The following is a 21,173-nucleotide window of genomic DNA, read 5'->3' on the forward strand; positions in this document are numbered from 1 at the left end:
AGCAGTCCTCAATCCTCAAAGATGGCCTCATGGTCATAAAGGCCGAAACGCTGTTAAACATCAGCTACGCAACAAATTGTTTACTCACAGGATCCTCCTCAAGCCTTTCTCCATCACCAGCAGGATTGAGGAGAAAACCTCCTGGGGCCCTATGCCCTTGACCCTCACACCCACAGCCATGTAGGCACACTTGATATGTTCGAGGTCTCCCCTGGCAGTAGCATTGGTGCCCATGTGGAAGAGCAGCAGGGGATAATGGAGTTCAAGTGCCAGACAAGCCTCAGCAGTATCTCCACAACATCCCAGGTCCAAGCTCCCAGCAAAGAGAGACCTCTGTCTCCGGCAGCATGGAGTCACCTGTTACTATCATTCATCACTTCCTCCTGGTGCTGCCATGTGGCTCAAGCTCAGCCACCATGGGCACTTCACTGGATGGAGCTTCCAGCCCCTCGTCTGCTACCAGGGCACTGAATCTTGGGATATCTTTTTCTGATGGCCAACTAAAGACAAGATTGTGTGTCCTGTTTTTAAAATATGAAACCAGTCCTCTTTGAGCTGGGTACTTCAAAACTGAGGAATGAAACCTTAACCTTGAGGATACAGGCATGAGGCTGCTCCTGTGTTTTCAAGAATTCTGCCACTGTTCTGAGGGAAGACTTGAAAAATCTTGAGATTTACACTAAAACTAGAAATTTGAATTCTGGTGTTTCTACAAGAATGAAACCTAACAAGCTAATAATTTTTTTATGAAACCCATGCCAAAACTTTTGTACATTGGCAGCAAGTCTTATTTAGACGCTACTGCCCAATCATCTTAAACTAACTGCAGAAAACAGCACAAATGCGACTGTGATTTTATTAAGGGCTACTGAATGCCAAGTCAAGGAGGAAATCTGGAAACTTCTCAAGCAGCAGGAAATTGTTCTCAGATTCAGTTCCTCCCTAAGAAATAGGCCAACTTCACTATCTTCTGCAGTCAGTAAGTCTCTCCACACGTTAACACTATTAGTAGAAAACACAACAGAAGTTCTTTGCATCTATTAGGTGAAAGAGAAAGATGTGTTTTTTAAATCTGAATCACTTCGCTGATTTAGTTTAGGACATAATTGTGTATCTGAAGAGCTGGTAACATGCAGCGGAAGGTGAAAGCAGAGAAAATGACTGTGAAGGATGGGGAATCTCTGAAATTAGCTGCCAGAGAAATCTTGACACAAAACATATCTCAATGTAAGTAGAGATCAACTCCATAAGGGAACAGCAAATCTCTTGGGAGCAGCTATGCTGTCCACAAAGCTAATATCCTGACACTTCCAAATCTTCTCATAGCATTCCCTGCTCCACAGGTACATCACTTCTGCAGCTTGCAGAGTCCACCCTTCAGCCCTGACCCTTATCAGTACACACCATGCCCTTCCCTCAGTTTCTTCAGGGGGCCTCTCCTAGCCGCAACCAGTTCAAAGGGCTCTTTCTTTTCCTATTTCTGCCCATTTTAGGTGGTGGTTCATCCTTCATCCAGCAGTGACTTTTCCTAATATTCTGCAGGTTCCTTCTTTCATCCTCACTATGATCACTAATCCTTACTACTCCACAAGTGAAATCAGAGGACTAAGTTAAATTCATTAGCACATATATGGAGAAAGTTGCAATTGTTGACTATATAGTCAACTATGACTACAATATGGAGACTATGGTTCACCATAATATAGTGCTGACATTATGACAGTTCAGTTAAGATGGAAACAGGAGCAACCTGCATGGCAAATGAAGGGAAAAGTGTCTGCAGATGTTGGTCTCTGTGTACATGGCCGGAATACCAGCTGCAATTCTACCATCTTGGTAAATAGTTATCTTAATAAAAAGCCTGCTTATTTTTAGAAATATGTTGTCCTCTCCTGTGATCATCTAGAAAGCAGGATATGAAACAGAGCTAACATTTCTGTTCCAACTGACAAATTTTGGCTTCTGCCATCTCTAATTAAATCACAAAAGTTTTGGTCCTAGACACTTATTTTCAGTCATGTGCAGTTTGTTGAGTTCCGTTCATTTGTTGTTTCCTAAAATGATCTTCTAGTTGAAATTTTTCATGTAAGCAAGAATTTGAGTGAAATTATCTATAACTTTTGCCCTCAGGGTTTTTTTCCAGAAGATTTTTGAGCTCAGCAACTCAAAGCTAGCTTTGGTTTAAAATTTTATATGTGGATTAATGCCTCTGACACATCAGAAGAATTGGAATGATTTCTGTATTTGAAAGCAGCATACTGAACATTCTCAACATGCTTGTTCCCCCTAATTTTAGAAAGACAATTCAAATTGCAAGTTCCAAATGTGCACAGGTGTTGATGTTTGGCTGTATCATCATTTTCACAGGTGCCAGCAATTTGTAATGACTTTAAAAATCTAAAGAGGTGTGAAGGGTAATTTGGCTTGGGATTCTTCCAAACTTAGAGATCTCTCTGTGTAACATACACTGGCTGAGTATCCTCTGAGAATATGGACAATGGGAAATGGAGAACTGCTCAGTGTCCTCTTCTCTGGACATCTGTTCTTAACTTGACTGTCATCTGCACTGCTATTTAACTACAACTATTTAAAAAATGTTCATTAACTACAAGGTAAATTGAAAAATATGCAACCACCACTTGGTGTGTGAATCACAGAATGCCAGGTGCAGAATATGTTAGCATCTGGACATAGTCTCTCCCAGGTCTAAAAGTCAGCCAGGATAATTTCTGGCTATGCTTGAAGAGAAGATCTTTTCAAGAAAACGAAGGCTGCGTCTTTTGACTATCTGCATGGTCAGAGCATCCCTAACAGAAGTGGTTTCTCTCATGACCCAATAGCTATCCTGTTCCCTCTGGATAAAAGGTTCCCTGGGTCAGTATTATGCGTATTTCTCTTTCATTTGAGGCCAAAATCCTGACAAGCTTTCTTCATGAGTAGCCCTTACTCATGGGGGTAGTTACACTGCGCTCAGTAGAAGAATCCACGCAAACTTTGTGTATTCTACGCTATACGCTTCTCACCTGGAGAGTTTTATGGATCATCACACACCATATCATTAGCTGGGTTTGGTTTAGCTAACTGACTGAGATGGAGCTTTCCCCTCTAAGCCTCCAATTTTCAGTGGCTTATGCCTTTCTGAAGCAGTTTTTCACAGATGAATTTTACTGTGCTTGTTCTCAACTCAGGGGTAAATGTTTTCTGAAAAGTCTGAAAAAATAACGTTCGTCTTTTGCTGCGGTTTGAATGTTTGCAGTGAAGAACTGTTGGGGGGGTTGTTTTATATGAAATCACTTATTTGTTCTTCATGTGTAAGCATCTTTACTAAAAGTAAAAAATAAAAGGAAATCAAATCATGCATGTTCTTATCCAAAAGTATTCCCTTTCAACAGGAATTAATTGTGAAGAACAGGTTCCCGTTCCGGTTTTTCTGTTTTTTTTTTTTCTTTTCAGATAGACCATATGCTTGCACAGACAAAAATTAGGAAATTTCATTCAAGATCACATAGCTAACATAGTCTCCTTCATGCCTGTGGTTTGAAAAGTCTTTTATTACGTGATCATAGATCAATGTTACACACTCACTAACAAACATGGCATTGAACTGAACGTTCTTTATAATTAAATACTGCCTCTTACTTATATAAAAGCTATATATCTACTAAAATAAAATGTAATAATGAAATCTGTAAACACTGGTTTATGGTAATTTACTCAGATTACTAGCATCTTTGCTATATTTTAATAATTTTTAATATGAGAAAAACTTTCCATTAATTTAATGTGTGGTATAAAAAACGAGGACAGGACATATCTGTCCTGTTTTGAAGATCCACCTTGAAGCAGCCCTGCTAGTGTTAGTTGCTTTTTTTCTTTTTTTTTTTTAGTAAGCCCACAGAAAAGGGATACAAGCAGAACCAGACATAAGGTTGTGCCCTAAAATAAGTTCAATCTGAGGAATGGGAAACTCCCAAGTACACTCTCAGCTAACTGATGAGTTTGTGGGGCACTGAAGAGACCTCATCCACTGAAATTTTTTTCAGACAAAAGTGTATTCTCCTGCTCTTCGGGGTGCCTTTTGGGTGACTGACATTCAGAATCGCTGCCATTAAGTTTAACTTCAAGAATCTGCACATTGGATACTTTCACTCCTAATGAAATACACACACCAGAACGTGCCCTGGCTAGTCCAGCGTCACTTTATTTTCTAGAGAATAAAAGGGGTTTTTTTGTTTGTTTTTTTCCTGCAAGGCACATGGAAGATATGGAGACATTCTTCTACGTAGCATTACCAGGGGAACGCCTAGCTAGCAACCTTGACTAAAAGTGGGGTACACCTTTGCTGAGTACTATATACAAGTCCTCTTACGATCTAAGGTGGCACGCTTGGAAAAGGATAAAAGTGCAAAACCACTCTAACCTCATTTTAAAGATGTAAAGCCTGGCCTGGGAAGGACTGGCAAACTCTCAAAGAGCAAGTCTGTGACAGCCTCAGGAAATAAAGATTTCCGAAGTCTCACTCCAGTGCCTTGACTCCAAAATGACCCCTCTTCTCCAAAGCGTCTTTGGGAATTCCAACCTCTGCTACTGATATAACTTTGCCAATATTTAAAATTTGGTTGGCTAATCTTACTGGAGTGGTGGAAATCCTGTTGCCAGTTCACATTTGGAAATGCCCTTTAAGTTCTTGCAACAATATAAAATCTTACACATACAAAATAGACGTTTTTTATACACAGCTTTGGAGGGGGCATTGGCAAACTGGTGTCCATGAAAAGCATTTACTGAAAGCTTTCCTTTTACAGAGGAAGATGGTGATTTCAGGATGCAAAGGGTAGGAGGAAACATTTTGATGCAAACAAGACAAAATAAAACCAGAAAACATACTTCGAAATGAGGGATTAACAGCGATATACTAAGTAACATGCTAAAGTAAAATAATCCAATGAATTAATAGACGTAATGGTATCTTCTGCCCTAGAGGGAACGGGGACAATGTTCGTAGCTCCCAGAGAAATACATCCCCACACAAGGTGGTGATCAGACTGATGAATGTTGGCAGTAACAGTACCAGAATAGGGGCCCAAGAGTTACAACTGCAAGTCCAGTCAAAACAAAAACATCACACAGTGCTGTGACACAAGTGACACCCAAATGTGATAAACAACAATAAACACATACACCATTAGTGCTTGTTTGATTTCACTGCTGTGCAAGACATAGACCACTGTACTCCACTAGTACACGCTTTGGCTATGTCTGAAGCAATAAAATAATGAGACCAATCTTCCCCTAAATAAATAATTCACATCTTTTTTATTAGTTTTAGCTCGGGGATATGCACCTTCGGTTCCAGTTCTGCAGCCCTTGCATTACGAATCATTCAGCCTTGGACTCATTTCTTTTCTCACACACATTTCAAATTCAGCAGAAGATCAACCCTTACCCTTGCGTGCTTTACCTGGAGAATTTACTGTGACAATGAATTACAACTCATTTTAATGTTGTTCCCTGAAATTCATAATGTTTAAAGAACTAAAATAAACTCCTCCTCTCCCGAAGACAGCAACATTTTCCATGTCTGTAGACAAGATTTTCAAGGTAGCTTGACCTATTTTGATATCTAAAGAGGGCTAGATTTCCCAAAGTGTTCCATATCCAGCAGCTCTTATTATAGCCAGATTTTCTAAAGAATTCAGCTATCCCAGTGCCAAGTTCTTTGGAAAAAAAAAGTCATTTACTGTAGCGCTGACCTGGGAGCGGGGTTCTTTTGAAAATCTGGCCCCGATATCGAGTGCTACACTCTCATAAAAGTCTGTCTCAAACTTTAATGGGCCTAATTCTTCTAGCATTAACATTTACAAAGTCAGTGACTTCTACCACTGTGGACATCTGGGAAACTGATTCACGCTAAGAAATTCAATTCAATTCTTTATTTATATTAATTGGCAATCATAAAAAAAAAAAATCTCAAAGCATCAGACACGAATATCTTATTTTCTCTGTGCAGAGCAACTTGAGAGGTTTAATATTTCTAGGCCTTTGGACTTCTGCTTTATTCTCTGTTACCAAAAAAAAGTAACAATGCAAAATAGTGCAGAAAGTTCGTGCCATGAACATTCATGGAGAATCAGGTTAGTGGTCAGCTCTTTCCTCTGTAATTCTCTAAAATTATAGAACCATTAAAATTCAATATAATTATACCTGTATTAGCAGTAGTATTACATAGAGAAGGCTAGGTTTAGGCTTTCTAGCAATCAGTTGACTGAAACGTGAAACACAAGTGGCAAAAATCTGTGGTTTTGCAGAAGGCAAAAGCAAGAAAACAGTTTGAAAGAAGAAGCACGAGTGCCCAGTTCTTCTGGGAGTAAAAGATTTAGCGAATCCCAGGCTAATCTGTTCCCAACTATGGTATTCACCACACGGTGTCTAAAGATTTGTTTCAAGCCCTTCCCAAAGTGTCTGTCATCCCATATCCTTGTCTCCAGTGAATGTATCATGTAACTGTAAATAAATGTTCAAATGAGTTTAGCAGTCATCAGGATGTTTTGAATTTGAGCGCGACAGCTTTTGTTCCTGAAGTTTAATTTAGCAAGGTGTATTTGTGGCGATTTTACTATCTATTTTAACTTCACAAATAGATTTCTCACTCCACTGCTCTCTTGGGATTACAAAATTGATCTTTGTAAGCTGAGCCCTGAATGAAGAAGCTTGGAAAAATGGAGGTGCATTTGACTACCTTTTTTTCTTTTGACCCACAGGACCTCCCAGTCAGCTCCCATTATTAAAGATAAACTGGTTTTACCCCTTTTCTCTCAATGTGATCTTATGCTTGCACCTCAGATACAGTTCTTGTACAAATCCCACCTTCTATTGCTATTAAAATGGCAAAGTGAAAAAAAACCCACACTTTTCTCTATCTTATCTCTTCTCCACCCGCTGCTTTTTGATGAGTGAGCAAACGGGAGTTGCCTTTCATTCTTAACTGACCAGCGCAGGCTAAACTGCAGGACCAAGGCAGAGATGTGTGCTGCCTAGAACTATACCTGATCTCAGTGTTTTGAAAATGACATTTCACAGTATGGACTCAGCCACAGGATTCTTGGAAACCCACAATTCCAATAGCCTTTGGCAGCATGTAGGTGGGAACTAAATTACACACTGCTGCACACAAACTCTCTGGGGGATTTCCTTCTCCAAATCTAGCTACAAGTGGATTTTCAAATGTCTGCACAGATTTGTTAAAATTGCTCCCATATAAAACGGACTCCTTCTCATACAACAAAAGAACAAGAAAATGAATGACTGAATTAGTCAGTAAACCTGAAACAAAGTTAGAAAAAAATTAACGTAAAATGTACAGCGAACAAAAGTATACACTATGTTAGCGTATTAATTTGTCTTTTCCACAGTACTACAAACAATTTGTTTCCAAGGTAAACTATTCTAATTTAACACATAGGAATACACAGTTCTGCTGTGATTAGGGTAAACAAGTAGACCAATATGTTAGAGGAATCTTTAAAAATATTTACACATTCCTGCCCCCAAAGTTGCTTAGCTAATATTTTAATGCAAGCTACTAATCATCTCATTCACAACTACTGTCTATTTAATTTCCTCATGTACTTAATGGTAGCTATTATAATAACCAAGGATCATGGGACTAGATCCCTAAGAGGCAAGGTCAGACCAGTAAAATTAGCCATCTGTCCAGTAAGGGCTTTAAGCTCAGGTTGTACTTAAGTATTAAGTTTCCAACTGTAAGGACATTTTTTTTCCCCACAAAAGCAAGAAAATGTACAATATTGACTATAAAAAACAGCGACATAAATGTTTTAACAATGCTGCATACATGCAAAAAGGGTCTGATCCTACAAACATTTTGTCCACTGAGGAAAAATGTATTAAACTTGTTAAGTTTTCAGTTCATCTGATTCACCCTGATCCATGGAAAGTCAGTGATAAAAATCAGTGCTGGCCTTAACGATTTCAAGATATGGCTGAGGGTTTGGGACAGTTTCAGTCATCAGTATTTTCTGATCACAGTTTTAAAAGTATGCAAAATGTCAAACCTCATCATATACTGGGTCCCATCTCACTGCTTCATACCATGCAGACTGCAAGGGCTGTGAACGCTGCTCAGAGTCCAGGCCTTTACCTTTTGACCACTAAGGACCATATACAGCCTTGATCAACACGTAACAATCCTATTGACACCAGTGGGAATTCTGCTGTGGATCAGAGGTAACATTTGGCCAGAGGAAACGCAGAGGAACAAAATCCTGAAGTACCCCATGTCATGCTTTGTATAGAGTAACTACATAATTTTGTCATGAAATTGCCACCTCACCAAACCATTTTCTTTCACAGATGCCCTACTCTGCCTTACAGAATTCACTACCATACAAATAAATGTCAGAGCCGAAGTACAGCCCTGCAGTCTTTAGCCAGGAAACCGCTGACTGACGGAGAAGTTCACCTGACTCTTAACTCTGCTCAGGCAACACCACAAATTAGGGGCTACCGTCCACTCCTGGGAAAAATGATAAAAGTTTTGACAATAACTTCAGCAACAGCAGGAGTTGGGTCTTGATTTGGCATTTGAATGACTCGGCCAGAATTCGAAGGAAAACGCCAGAGAAAATGGACCTTATACTGATCCAGCAACTTGACTGTTTTCAACAGCATATTCCCTAAGTATAGTCTCTAAACAAAAACAAACGTAAATAAAAACAACAACAACAACAAACCAAAATAAAGCTGGCCTTTTTAGGGGGAAGGAGGGGATGCTGCGTACGTACGCAGACCGGATCCAAACTCAGGAAGGAAACAGCATTGAAAACATAAGCCATTTACTCGAAAACAAAGTTAATCAATCATATGTTTAAGACCGTAAATAACGTATTGTCCACCGCCGGGGCAATACGCCACTTGCCCATCGCTGCCACCACTGGAATCTACCAAAAGTAGCCAGGCTTGCTTTACAAACAAGAAGCGCGGGTGATGTTTCAGGCGGCTGCGAGGAGCTGCCGGGCGGCCTGGCGCAGGCCGGGGGACCGGCTGCCAGGGGAGCGCAGCGCCGACGGCTCCGCGCAGCGCGGGGCAGGGCGCGCTCGGGCGGCGCAGCGCGCACCCCGGCGCCCGCCCGCCCGCCCGTCCGTCCCCACCGCGCGCACCGGCCACGGCAGCAAGGCGGGCGAATAAGAAGTGAAGGGGCGCCGGGAGACACCGCCGGCCGGCTGCGCCCCCGCGCTGACAGCTCCGCCGTCGGCCCGCGAGGCGTCAGTCGGCGAGGGCAGCTCAACCCCTCCGGCCCGCACTCGGGGCGAGGGCGGCGCGCCAGCGGTGCGTTCCCGCTGCCCCAGCAGCCCGCGCACCCGCACATCAGCACTTGCCGCTGCGCGTAAGGAGCGCCGGCGGCGGCCGTCGGGCCGCGCGCGGGGAGCTCGCCCCGCGGGACGCCCGTGGGCAGGAGCCCGCCGGCCGCCGCTCGCCCCGGCTCCTGCTCCTGCTCCGTGACCTCCGCAGGGGCGGGACGCGCGGCAGAAGCGGGGTTTGCGCCCTACCTTGCCGGCGGGGGAGGCTCTTCCGCGGGGCGGCCGCGCAGCCGATGCACGCAGCCAGCAGCAGCAGGGCGAGGCGGCGGCAGCGGCCCGGCACCTCCATGGGCGCCGGCTTCCGCCCGCCGCCCACCGGCGTTGGGGGCGACGTGGGGGCCGCAGGGGAGCGGGCGGGGGGCCCGGCCCGGCCCGGCCCGGCGCTGCGGGGGGGGCGAGGGGCGCCGCCGCCGCGCGTCGCCTGTGCGCGGCAGCCGGGCGGGGAGCGGGGGCTGGAGCCGGCGCGCAGCGGCCGCGCTTTTACGCGCGCACGGACGGCGAAGGGGGGAGGAGGCTGGCTCCGGCCCTTTGATGGGATTAGAGACGCCGTGGGGCGGGCGGCGGCCGCCGCGGCGGGGGGCACGGCGCCTCCCCCCGCCGGCCCCGGGGCCGCCCCACCGCCGCCGCCGCCCTCGGGGAGCCGCCTCGGGGGCTGCCCGCGGCCGGCCCCGCTGCCGCGGCCTCTCCTGCCAGCCGCCCTCCTGGGCCCTGCCTGCCCTGGGGGCGGGGGGGGGGGACACTTGGGACCTTCCCTGGGCTCGGGGTGCTCTTGGCCCCTGCGTCATCCCCGCCTCCACCCCGGGGACCCCTCGCAGCCTGGCCCAGTGCCCCACGCTCCCGCCGCGCCCCCGACGAGCCCTGTCCTCTCCCCTGCGGCTGCCCGCCCTGAGCCATCCTCAGCCCCTCTGCTGTCCCTCGGGACTCCCGATTTGGCGGCCTCCTGTTCCCAGAGGAAATAGGGTTAATGGCTTTTTCCTTGGTTTTTTTTTTTTTTTTCCCCTTGGTGTCCCTGAGGCTGGGACTGAATCCTGGCTGGCTGAAGTGGTAGCCAAGTCCTGGAGTAAAGCTAGGAAGAGGATTCAGTGTGGAAGTTGTTGCTGAGTTAAGAAGATAAAATTAAGTTTAATCCCCCCAGATGGAGGCTGAGACCTATCCAGCCACTCAGACTAATATAGAAACCCCTGTGGAGATTAGAGGGGATGGGAAGGGGAGGGGATGGGAAGGGGGGGGGGGAGGAAGGCAAGGGGAAGTAACGGAGTTCACAGATCCTGGGAAAAAAGGAAGGCGAGGCTAAGAACGATCCCAAAGCGTCCCTTCAAGCAATATAGCATTTGTGGGACAAAAGCCCAAATCCTTTGAGCCCAGTGTCCTTTTTTTGAAATGTAACAGACAGAAGAAGGTGCAAGAAACTTTGCATTAGGCAGATGTGGGATTATCTGCCCTCTACTTTAGGTCTCATCCTAATCTCTGCTAGTTAGAGATCAGTTTAATCCCTGAAACACCAGGGTTGTTATGCCTTGAGGGTTTGTGTGGGCTTTGTTTTGGAAATGAGCTTCATTTGTTTTTGTCGTTGTTCACTTTGATAACTTTGAGTGTTTTTGATGTCCATATAAATGATGTATGTTCCTACAGTCCCTTTTTGAATTTTATTAAATTCTTAACACTGATACTGTGTTCAATGAGTCCCATGGTCTAATTTTGTGATGTGTGGGGAAAAAGAGCTCACAAGAAAAGCTGTCTTGGCCCACAGTGGAAACAATGCTGAGATGGGAACATAAGGAGAGCTGTACCCCTTTGGGGTAGAAGTGAAGACAAGGACATGGTGATGAAGCTCTTTCGGACGAAAGATCAGAGGAAGGGAGTTGGAGCCCATAACCTGTAAGAACACTTTAAGAACCTTGGGAAGAAGTTAGAGGGGGGAAATCAAAGTCCTCACAGGGGATGGTAGGGAGACTAGCACTTGAGTCCCTCAGGGGCAAGGCACGAAAGTTGGACCTGGTCCCTTTGGAGAAGGCAGAGTGTGAGCGTCTGAGAGATCCCTGCAGAGAGAGCATGCTCAGGACTCCAGGAATTATAGGTGAGGAGTAATTCTGTAACTGCACGTCTGATGTCTAGCTGTCTCTCTCAGACCCTTATCAGCCTGCCTCTTCAGAGACTGAGGAGTTGCAGTAGCTGCAGAAGAAGTGAAGGGCCTATGGCAGGAAATCCAGGCTGGGTCAGAAATTTTAGTGCATTGTTTAATTACAGTTCACAAGACAGAGAATAAACTCAGTAATCCACATTTGCCCGCAAGTCACATGGGATTGTTGACTAGCTGGCAGAAGACGGCAAAGAGATCATGGCAAGGGGTGGAGAAAAGCTAAGTCTATCCTCTATATATTGTCCAAGTGATTGTTTATTATTTGTACAGTGTGCTGTCTTCAAGTTCCTAAATACTTCTATTTTCCTTCTTCCTTGATATCCTTCTTTCTTTCTTTAACTCCTCTTTCTCTAGTGTCTTCTTTCCTCTGACTTTCTTTTCTGGCAGCACTCATACTGGACAGTAATGTAGTTTGTCCTCTATCTCACATACACCTATTTACCAAAAGTAATCTGTGATTAAGGGCTGGCCATATTAAGGCCAAATTACGTGGATCACAAAAGTTCATACTCTTGAGTTTCAGGCTGCTGTCAGATTCAGGTAGATTTTGTAATTCTAATGACAACTTTGGAAGATTATCTCTGCAGTCATCCAACCTGGAAGCTAGGAAGGAGTGGGATCTTCAATTTTGGGTTCATGGAGTGGTGCTCTTCTTGCAAATCCTCCCAGCAAAGGTAATCTGCCACAAGTCTATTGAATTTCCTCTAAAAAACCGCAAGATTCCCAGTGGCTTCTCACTGTTAAGGTTTTTACACTGTGCTCAGCAGCATAGTCCCTGGCTGTCTTCCAGTAATGTACTGATTAACATGAATAACACTTGGCACGTATTTGTTATTGCAACTGCTCTCCTGAGGAAGCAGCATTTCTAGTGCAGTATCTAGTTTTAAGATTAAAAGATAAAAATATATGTTGCTGTTCATTGATCTTAGAGAACACGAGTCAAGTGTACCACATACTTGTGATGGTCCTGAGATTTTGGGGGAATTCATTTTCCAGTCTCATATAAGCTTCCGAGATAGAGCATCCTCTTAGAGACAAAAAAAACCCCTTTATTATGGAGGATTCCACTGTGGAGGAGGAGCATGGTTGTCAGTAATGACACACCGTGGTTGCATACTCAACAAATTGGTTTTCTTTGTCCTCACCCGTGACTTCTGTTTCGTTTGGATTTGGCTTTGTCAATGGCCTGTGAATCGATCCAGCCTCTGAGCCATCTCTATGACAGTAACATGATCTTTGGGCTGTGGAGAACATGTAGATCTGCAAATTACTCCCCATGTGTCGCATGACATGTTCTTCTATACAACCACTGTTCACCCAGTGGTTGTATAGAAGAGTTGATAAGAACTGAGACACAATCTTGTGGAAGTCTGTAAGTGGGTGAGTCTAGTGGCAGAGAGCAGTTTTCCCTCATTATCTGTTAGATGTACTCCACCAGGGAAGACTCTGACTAAGCTAGCGTATTAATTGGGATACATCCTGCCTGTGTTCAGGCCAAATATTCCATTTTTTCTCCCGTAATGTAGTTATGGGAGGGAATTAGGGTCCAATTCACGTAGTTTCTCACCATAAGAAGTAATGAGCTATAAAACAGAGCACAGAGTCTTTCCTCCATATGTCTTCTCTAAGAGAGCAATGCACGGTCCCTCTCTGTGCAGAAAGGAATAGGAACGCAAGGAACGATTGAGAAGGCAGAAGAAACGCTCTCGCATACTTCTACATACCCATATCCCCTCTAAAAGCTCTACATTCAGAACGGTTGACTCACTTCAGGTTGGCAACTGTGTTTCAGTGGTATGCCACCTGTGGTCTGCAAGTACTAAAATCAAGAATCCACCCCTTTGCTTTGATGAAGCAACAGATAAAAATAGTATGAACGTAAGGCACCAAACGTTCAGACATGGCCATAGCTTCCCTTTCAGTTTTTGAAGATCCAGTGTAACATGACTTTGCTTTTTCTGTTAGCTTTAACAGTCTGGACATAAAGTCTCATGATGCAACAAAGTGGTTTTAGCAGATATGTAGATCATTCATATTAAAAAAAAGGATTCCTACAATTACCTTTAACAGCAGTTTTTACAATAAATCATGGAGGAGGCAGTTTGCTGTGAAAGGATCTAAAGCAGGATGTTTACTCAAAAACTATCTGGTAAAAGTGAGGAAGTCTTTGTCTGTGGGCAGTTAAGTGAGCAAACTGTTATTTAGAGAATTTAGAAGTCTGGCCTGGTTTAGCAGGCTTTTCCATTGTGATTCATGGGGGAAAAAGGCATGTCTGCCTTTGGGATTGTCTACACTTGAAAGATATTTGGGATAAAAGGAGTGTGTGAATTTATAGCATTTTCCAGAATAACTCCATATGTGGGAAGATTTTGTCCAGAAAAAGATTAAAATGAAATAAGTGAAGAAGTCTTTTGAGCTAGAAATATAAACAAAAATGGAGACCTCTATGATGAAGTGGAGATTTTACACCTTTCTAGTTGTTTTTATGGTGACTGCATATGGCTCGATTAAGAAAGTTAAGAATAATGTATCTATACATATACATAACTGCAAAGTATTGATTTTTATTTCTCCAACTAAAGCCTCAAAAAATATGTTGCTATCCCTCTTTTTCCCTTAATAATTTGCAGCTTTTAAAAAGATTAATTCTGAATATGTAGCATTATATCTATTCAACCATAATCCACTATAGATTTTTGACAGATTTTTTTTCATAGATTTCTCTAAAAAGAAGTGCCTAAGCCCCTCAGAGACTCTAGCAAACATTCAGCCTGCACACAGAGTATTTCCACTCCTGGACTTTACGAGTTATACGGAGATCCTTCAAGCTGCAAAGGTTACCCTAACACAATGCACTCCCTGACGTGGTGGATACATTTTCTGCTCATAGGTGAACTAGACATTTATCTCATAGTGCTTTCTCCTCTTCCTTCCAGACTGGAACATATCTATCCTTCTTATTTTTCCATCTGTCCTAACTACACAGTTTAAGACATTTGGATTGGAACCTATCAAATGAAATTTGGTAAGGGTACCACAATCCAAATAGGATTTTTTAATGGCATTTGCATAGAGATTCTTGTTTAAATTTTACCTCTTGCTCTTTTAACCTCAGGATGGGCAGATTCATAAGCACAAGGAGCCACTTTATGTGAAATAAGGCTAGGAAGAGTAGCTCCTCACACTTACGGTCAGTGAAAGAGTCGCTGGGCTATTCTTTCCATCTGAGCTATTTGTGGATTTATAGGCTCCAGTTTTTGTAACTTTGTTTTCCTTCTTCTTATCTCATATGGCTAGGTCTTGGTAAGGTGGAGAATGTGTTATTTTGGCTCAGAGTTTTTTATGTTGTCCCCATTCAGCTCATAAAGAAACAACAGAAGCACAGAGGCCCAAATCCTAAGAATCTGTCACCTAAGAATCTAAGTATATGGTTAAGCATCTCTCTTGCCTCTGACCATCACATGTGAGATAGGTCAATACTTGCCAGTAATATTCCTGGTGATTTAATGGAGTAGGTTCTTCTCTTCTTGTTAGCAAGTCAGTTCTTGCCAGACCTCGGACCGTATGATCGATGTAATGAAAGGCTATAGAAGGAAGAAATGAGCCCTTTTACAAACCTAAGTGTTGCTTTAGACGCTCACAAAACTTGCTTGGACCAAATATTACGTATTCAGTATCTGCAAGTCTGGGAGGAGCTGGAGAAATTATATATTGCCCAATGTAGGCTTCTCTTCTTTTTTTTTTCAGTGTCTGATGATGATATTTAAAAAAAAATTATCCACAATGCTTTGGGGATTTCAGAGCATCATCCTCATATTTGTTTTCCTGATTCAGTCTTTCTGCTGCTCTCAATACAATCTGACTTCAAAGAGTTACTTTCATTGTTCTTCTATTTAATGTAAGATGTATGCTCTTTCCATCCTCTCATCTGTCAGTTGCACAGACTGGTATATAGCTCCTGCTTATGATATAATCTCCTGGAGGTATTTCCTCTGGTTTCCTGATCAGGATTTCAGATTGAGGAAAGAGACTGATCGCAGAGAACCCATCCAGCTTTTACGTTGAACCCCCATATGTCTTTGGACTTAGATAGCTTACAGTTAATAAGGGGAAAAGAGGATGAATTCTGTAGAAACAAGGGATGAAAAGCATCAGAATTCACTGCTATTTTAAATTTTCTGTTAATTTACATTCCTCTGGAAGGAGTACCCATACACTAAAGGCAAGTGCTCTATTGTCTGCTTCCATTCTACATGCAGAAGGAATGTGATTCTCATTAATCTCTGCTGGGGAAAAGTGAAAACCGAAGGGGAGAATACTGCTCCCACTTTATCGGTTACCCCTTATGTTGATGACGTTCCTGTGGGGGCTGGGAGCGACTGAAACACAAGTGACAGGGAACAGAATAAATGTATGCAACTTCATTTCCTTTACTTGTTTGTGGAACTACTCCCTAATACGTGTTCACTGTGCCTCAGGGAATTACCCTGTTTTCCACTCCATGTTCTGGAACTTGCCACTGGCTTTGCAGAAGGAATGACACTCCTGGGAAGGCTATTGAAGGAGAAGCAGTGGATCCCAAGATCTGCTACTTTGTTCAGTCAGTCCTTCCTGCTCCTTCCATAGGGAAATGTAAGTCTGGAGGAAATGGAGGAAGCTTAAAGAAGCTGGAAGTTCTTTCTAAATCAGAGGATTAAGGAGAAAACTGCGGAAAAAGTACCGCATACCTTGTGGGAGTGCAGTCGTGATCTTGCAGTCTCAGTTTTTGATCAGAAGAGCAGCCTGAATGCAACACACTGTCACATACCAGCTTCCTCTGGGACTCGATATTGAAACACCCAGCCGTAGAGATCGTGCGGTCTCCCCTTTTACAGATAAATGTAAATGACAAGAGCTCTCCAACTAATTTCATGCACTGATTCACCTCGGATGTTCCTTCTCTGTCTCTTCCTGAAGGTCACTGATAACTATACTTGCCACAGATTAATTCACTGTCTCAGAAATGCAAAGAGTTAATTCCAGCTGTCTTTGAGCTTGATAAGTCTCTAAGAACTTTTTGAAAAATCATAAAACTTTAAAAGGATCTTTAAAGGTAGTTTTTCATGTTTGCCCCCACAGAGTAATAATATTTTTTTTAAAATAGCAGGTAGCAAGATCCAATCAATAGACCATTAAGATGCTGACAGCACCAAGATAGAATTACATGGCAAAGAAATTGTGAAACCTTTAACTTTTTCAGCCAAGAAAACCCAAGAATGTTGCATTTTTTATTTTGTAAGCCTGTCTTGAAATAATCTTATCCTTTTAGTTTCATCAGAAAAGACCCCTGCTTACATAAATATGAAACTAGTACGTTAGTGAAACACAGTTTATCATAAAACCACAGTTCCTATTCTTTGGGCCCAAAGGTGTTTTACACAATGCAGCCACCTTCCTTTGCTCCACCTGCATAGGGCAATATCAAGGTTCTGACAAATTCTTGAGGGAAAAGTTCATTTGTAGTTATTAAACATGCTTGTTTGGAGGCAACTGCTGGCACATGAACTGCCTAGACTGTTAATACATGGGAGCTGGGAGAGCTTGTTCTGTTTATTGTTTGGGAAACTCTTTGTTTTCCAAATAGCACAAGACTAAATAAACCTTTGAGTAGTCACAGAGCAGCAGATTTTATGAACTAGGGAAAGAAACTGTCCAGTTTTACTTTATTCACAGTGAATATGCCGTGGATTCATGTTTCAGGTCTCAACTGTTGTTTTGGCAGGTGGCAAAACACTACAAGGAAAATGGTGTTGGCCTAGTGCAGTTTCAGAATATCAGGGTATCAATTCTGTTAAATTTAATCAGAAGTTGAAAGGGGACTAATGGTTTGTCACCAGACAGCTGTACACACGCATAGCATGCGATATCCAGGCTAGCGTATTTAAAGCTACCTGAAGTTATCTATTCACTATGTTGTGCTCCAGGCTGTTAATGCGTCTCAGGTTTCTTTGACTTGATCTTTGAAGTACAAGGCCAGATGTTTTCCAGCACAATTGTCTAATACCAAGGATCAGTTTTGACGTGTGCATTTCAATCAATGTTCTCGTCATGTTGTGGGGTGGATGGGGTGTAGGACAGCAGGCTAGTGCACCCCTTGGCATCCTGATCTCATTTCCCACAAAATTTAACACCCCAATTTCAAAGTTGGTCATCTTGCCCTTAAACTCCCTGCTACCCACTGCTGAAAAACCTGGCATCCCAGGTAAAGTCCCTGTGAGTGAGCGGATTTGTTCTCAGTTTTGCTCATGTATGCTCTGTCAGAGAAAGTGGATGGAAAGTTGCATTCAGCTTGTAGCTTGAATGTGCGTTCCTTTCTTCTCTGAATTAGTATTTGTTATTATTGATCCAATATAAGTAAGATGCGTTGTTTGTGACTCGAAGCACATCATAGTCTGCAGATCTTAATGCATTACTGGGCTTGATCCAAAGCTGATGAAGTCAATGGAAAGACTCCTAGTGACTTCAGGGGGCTCTGCATTTGTCAAGGGGATGTTGAGGTCTTCTAGGCATGATTTTTAGTGCCTCTCTGCCTGGGGCTATATGAAGCTTCAACCACTCTTCTCTGATTGCAGCAGAACTCAAGGCAGACAGGGAAGCTACTTTAGTCAGGAAGCTGCCCTTCCCATATTCCCATCTGAGCACGTATGTAGGACTTGCTATTCAGCTGTCAAACAATACAAAGGTCTCTGGACTCACCACTCTGAACACAGCAACTAGCAAAACTGTGTATAACCTTAGTGAGTCCAGAAATCTGACATGGATACTGGACAAATCAAAAAGAACAACCTGTCAAATTTACTTTCCAATAAAACTTTCCAAAAAAAACAAATCATGCTATGGCTTACCAAGATGAGAGAGAGAGAGAGAGAGAAGAAGCTATTGACCTCAAGCCCTTTGAGACTGGTCTTTTTAGTTCTTCAGGTGCATATGCAATATATATTAGTAGGATCTCCTATACAGTCTTAACATCTGCATAGATGATGCAACAAGGTTGGTAAAGTTAAGGTTGACCTAAATCAGCTATAATACTGAAAAATAAAGGATTAAATGGAAAAATAAAGGATTAAAGTTCCTTTGTAAATTCCATATTATAAGAATTGAGAACTTTGTATTTTTGAGAGACTTCCTCACAATCTGATACATCTTTTTAAAATTATTTTGTTTGGCAATGCTCTGTGACTTTATGATATCATTGGTATTGCTGTATTTTTGTCCAGATTTTCCTTTCAGAAATACAACTGTGTGTGCACTATATAGTCTCCGCTCTGCATATATAAAGAGCATGTCTACTGGATGTGATGTGGATACTTAATCAGCCTCGTCAGACATGCTGCTGCATTAGGGCTGCTACTCAGAAATCCTAGAAAATGTCCAAAAGTCCTTAAATTCTACCCAGACAAAATGTCCAGACAGAAAAAGAAAAACTAGACAAATGGTAGCCCTAACTATATCTGATAACAGCCAACTTCACGTTTATGTTCTTGTAAGTGATTAGTTCCATCAAAAATTAGATAAATGACCTTCTTTGGAGAAGGAAGCAAATACTGACCTTTACACAGTTTGAAAAATGAAAACACACCAGCATATACCCAGAGTAATCTATCCATGTCTACCTATATCAGTGGAGCTATTCTGGATTTAAACTACCATTTTTCAGTTCAGAATCAGATTCTAGACAGAGCGGTGGTAAAGGGCATATAAATAACTATAGATTAAGTGGAATAAACTGGGTTATTTTTCAGTATTCTACTTACTAAGTCATAGTATTATACTGCATTTTTATTTTTTGCAAAAGGACCCTCCACATAAAAGAGTCAATCTCATACCACTGGGTACAGCAAATCCAAGGATCCTACTAAGAAGAGATACTGAGTCATTTTTTGCTATATAACTCTCAACTCATGGCTTCATCTGGACCCGTGATAGCAAAGAACTCTAGCGACGTCTTTGTTTTACAGCCACCCTCCCTGACGTCACCATCACTGCTGCTGAACAGACAGATGGCCAATAAGGATATAAACGTATGTCTTCTTTACATCGACCATATTATCCTTCACAATATATTAGTCCAGATCCTCTGTGGGTTTAAGTCAGGACAGGTCCCTGGAGACTGCACCAGCTTCAGAAAAACACGCCCTCCTGCAGTGACTGAGGGTCAGGCCCCAGCACATTAGCCTGCAGCAGCATGGGGTGTAGAGACAGCCTATTCATGACAGAAGATTCCAGTGTTGGTGTTGTTTGTGTTTTCCAAATCCTTCCTCAAAATCCTCAAGGTTTCTTTTCTCACCTGATCCAGATGAAAGACACTGACGATCAATGTATTTCTATTAGTTAAAAGTTTTCTAACGTTATATTTGATGTTACAAGCTATTTTGACTTTTGACTTCACACAGATAATATATATTTGTGCTTGTTCTCCATCACGCCATCTTCAGAAAAAAAAAATTAAAAAAAAAAGAAGTACAGAACAAACTTAAGCCTATAAAAACTTGTCAGTTCCTCACAGGCTTCCAGATGCACTTTGTTAACAGAGATAATAGATAGAGGCTTGCATCCGTTGTATCACATCTGTGAGACATCATGCTGCTTCTTGGATGAAGCCAATTTAAAATTTATTGAACCCTGTTTTGCTGGTGGCATATTCAGGTCCTCTCTTCCCCCCCCAAGCACACTGCTCTGTAGCTTTCTGAGAATCATTTTTCTTTGATTTATTTCTATTCCTGTACCAATCCCAGAGGTAAACCATGTTATTTTCTATTGAGGGAGACACTTGGATCTGTCTAATAATGTCCTCTCTACACACAATAAAATTCTAGTTATTCCAGACTTACACTTTTAACCTCTCTGCCCAATAAGCAGCTTCACTCTTCCATAGACTGTCAGTTACTCAGGAGCAGGATTAACCACATATACTGGGTGTTGCACATGTGGCACATAATTAAGAGCCTAACATGACTTCATCTTCATTTAGAGCGGTATTACATCAATATTTACTACCAAAAACCAATACTGTAACCTTTCCACTCACTAATAAACTGATTCTGACTTGATACAGATTTTACTTCTTAAATAAATAGTATTTTCTCTGTCCAGCATAACCAAAAATACAGAGCAGGAAGGGAGTGTCTCTACAGTGCCCTGCCTCCTGTGATCTCCCCAGGATGCTTGGGCTTTGCACCATCCTTAACTTCAGGCTGTGTTTCATAGCCCCATACAGCACCACTCACTGAAAGAGAGTCCTGAATCCACATGAGAAAATCCACAGTTTGCATGCAGACACACCTACATGACAGTAAACTCTTCTGCAATTGGTTCCTACACTTTGAAGCAGTTGTGATAGCATGGCCATCTGAACCCAGCTGGCAGGACTGTGGCCTTCGAGTGCGATAGAACTGATGTCTCTGTGGCTGGGACAATCCTTCCAGACACGCTCAGCAGCTGGTTATAATCACATTCTGCAACCGCTTTTCTTGCTATTTGTAAACCCATTGTTTATGAGCTCTAGAAAAACAAAAAGCAAATTTTAGTGGGCAAAAAAAAAAATTGTCTCGTTCTCATCTTATGAACAAGAATGATTTGAAACAAAAAATGGGACTCTGAGAAATGCCGTCATG

The 21,173-nt window shown here is 42.6% G+C and overlaps 1 protein-coding gene across 2 annotated transcripts in view; it reads right to left on the reverse strand.

Moving 5' to 3' along the window:
- LOC104147792 (pikachurin) overlaps positions 1 to 9,743 on the reverse strand; it is an 81,770-nt gene extending 72,027 nt beyond the window's left edge. Inside the window, exon 1 of one of the 2 annotated variants that reach the window (XM_068925699.1) lies at positions 9,570 to 9,743. In XM_068925699.1, the coding sequence (XP_068781800.1) occupies positions 9,570 to 9,669 (100 nt within the window). In that variant the 5' untranslated portion in view covers positions 9,670 to 9,743. The remainder of the gene's footprint in view (positions 1 to 9,569) is intronic. The other variant, XM_068925698.1, reaches the window with a different exon arrangement.
- Positions 9,744 to 21,173: the final 11,430 nt, after the last annotated feature.

This window comes from Struthio camelus, chromosome W, assembly GCF_040807025.1.
Source record: "Struthio camelus isolate bStrCam1 chromosome W, bStrCam1.hap1, whole genome shotgun sequence".
NCBI lineage: Eukaryota > Metazoa > Chordata > Aves > Struthioniformes > Struthionidae > Struthio > Struthio camelus.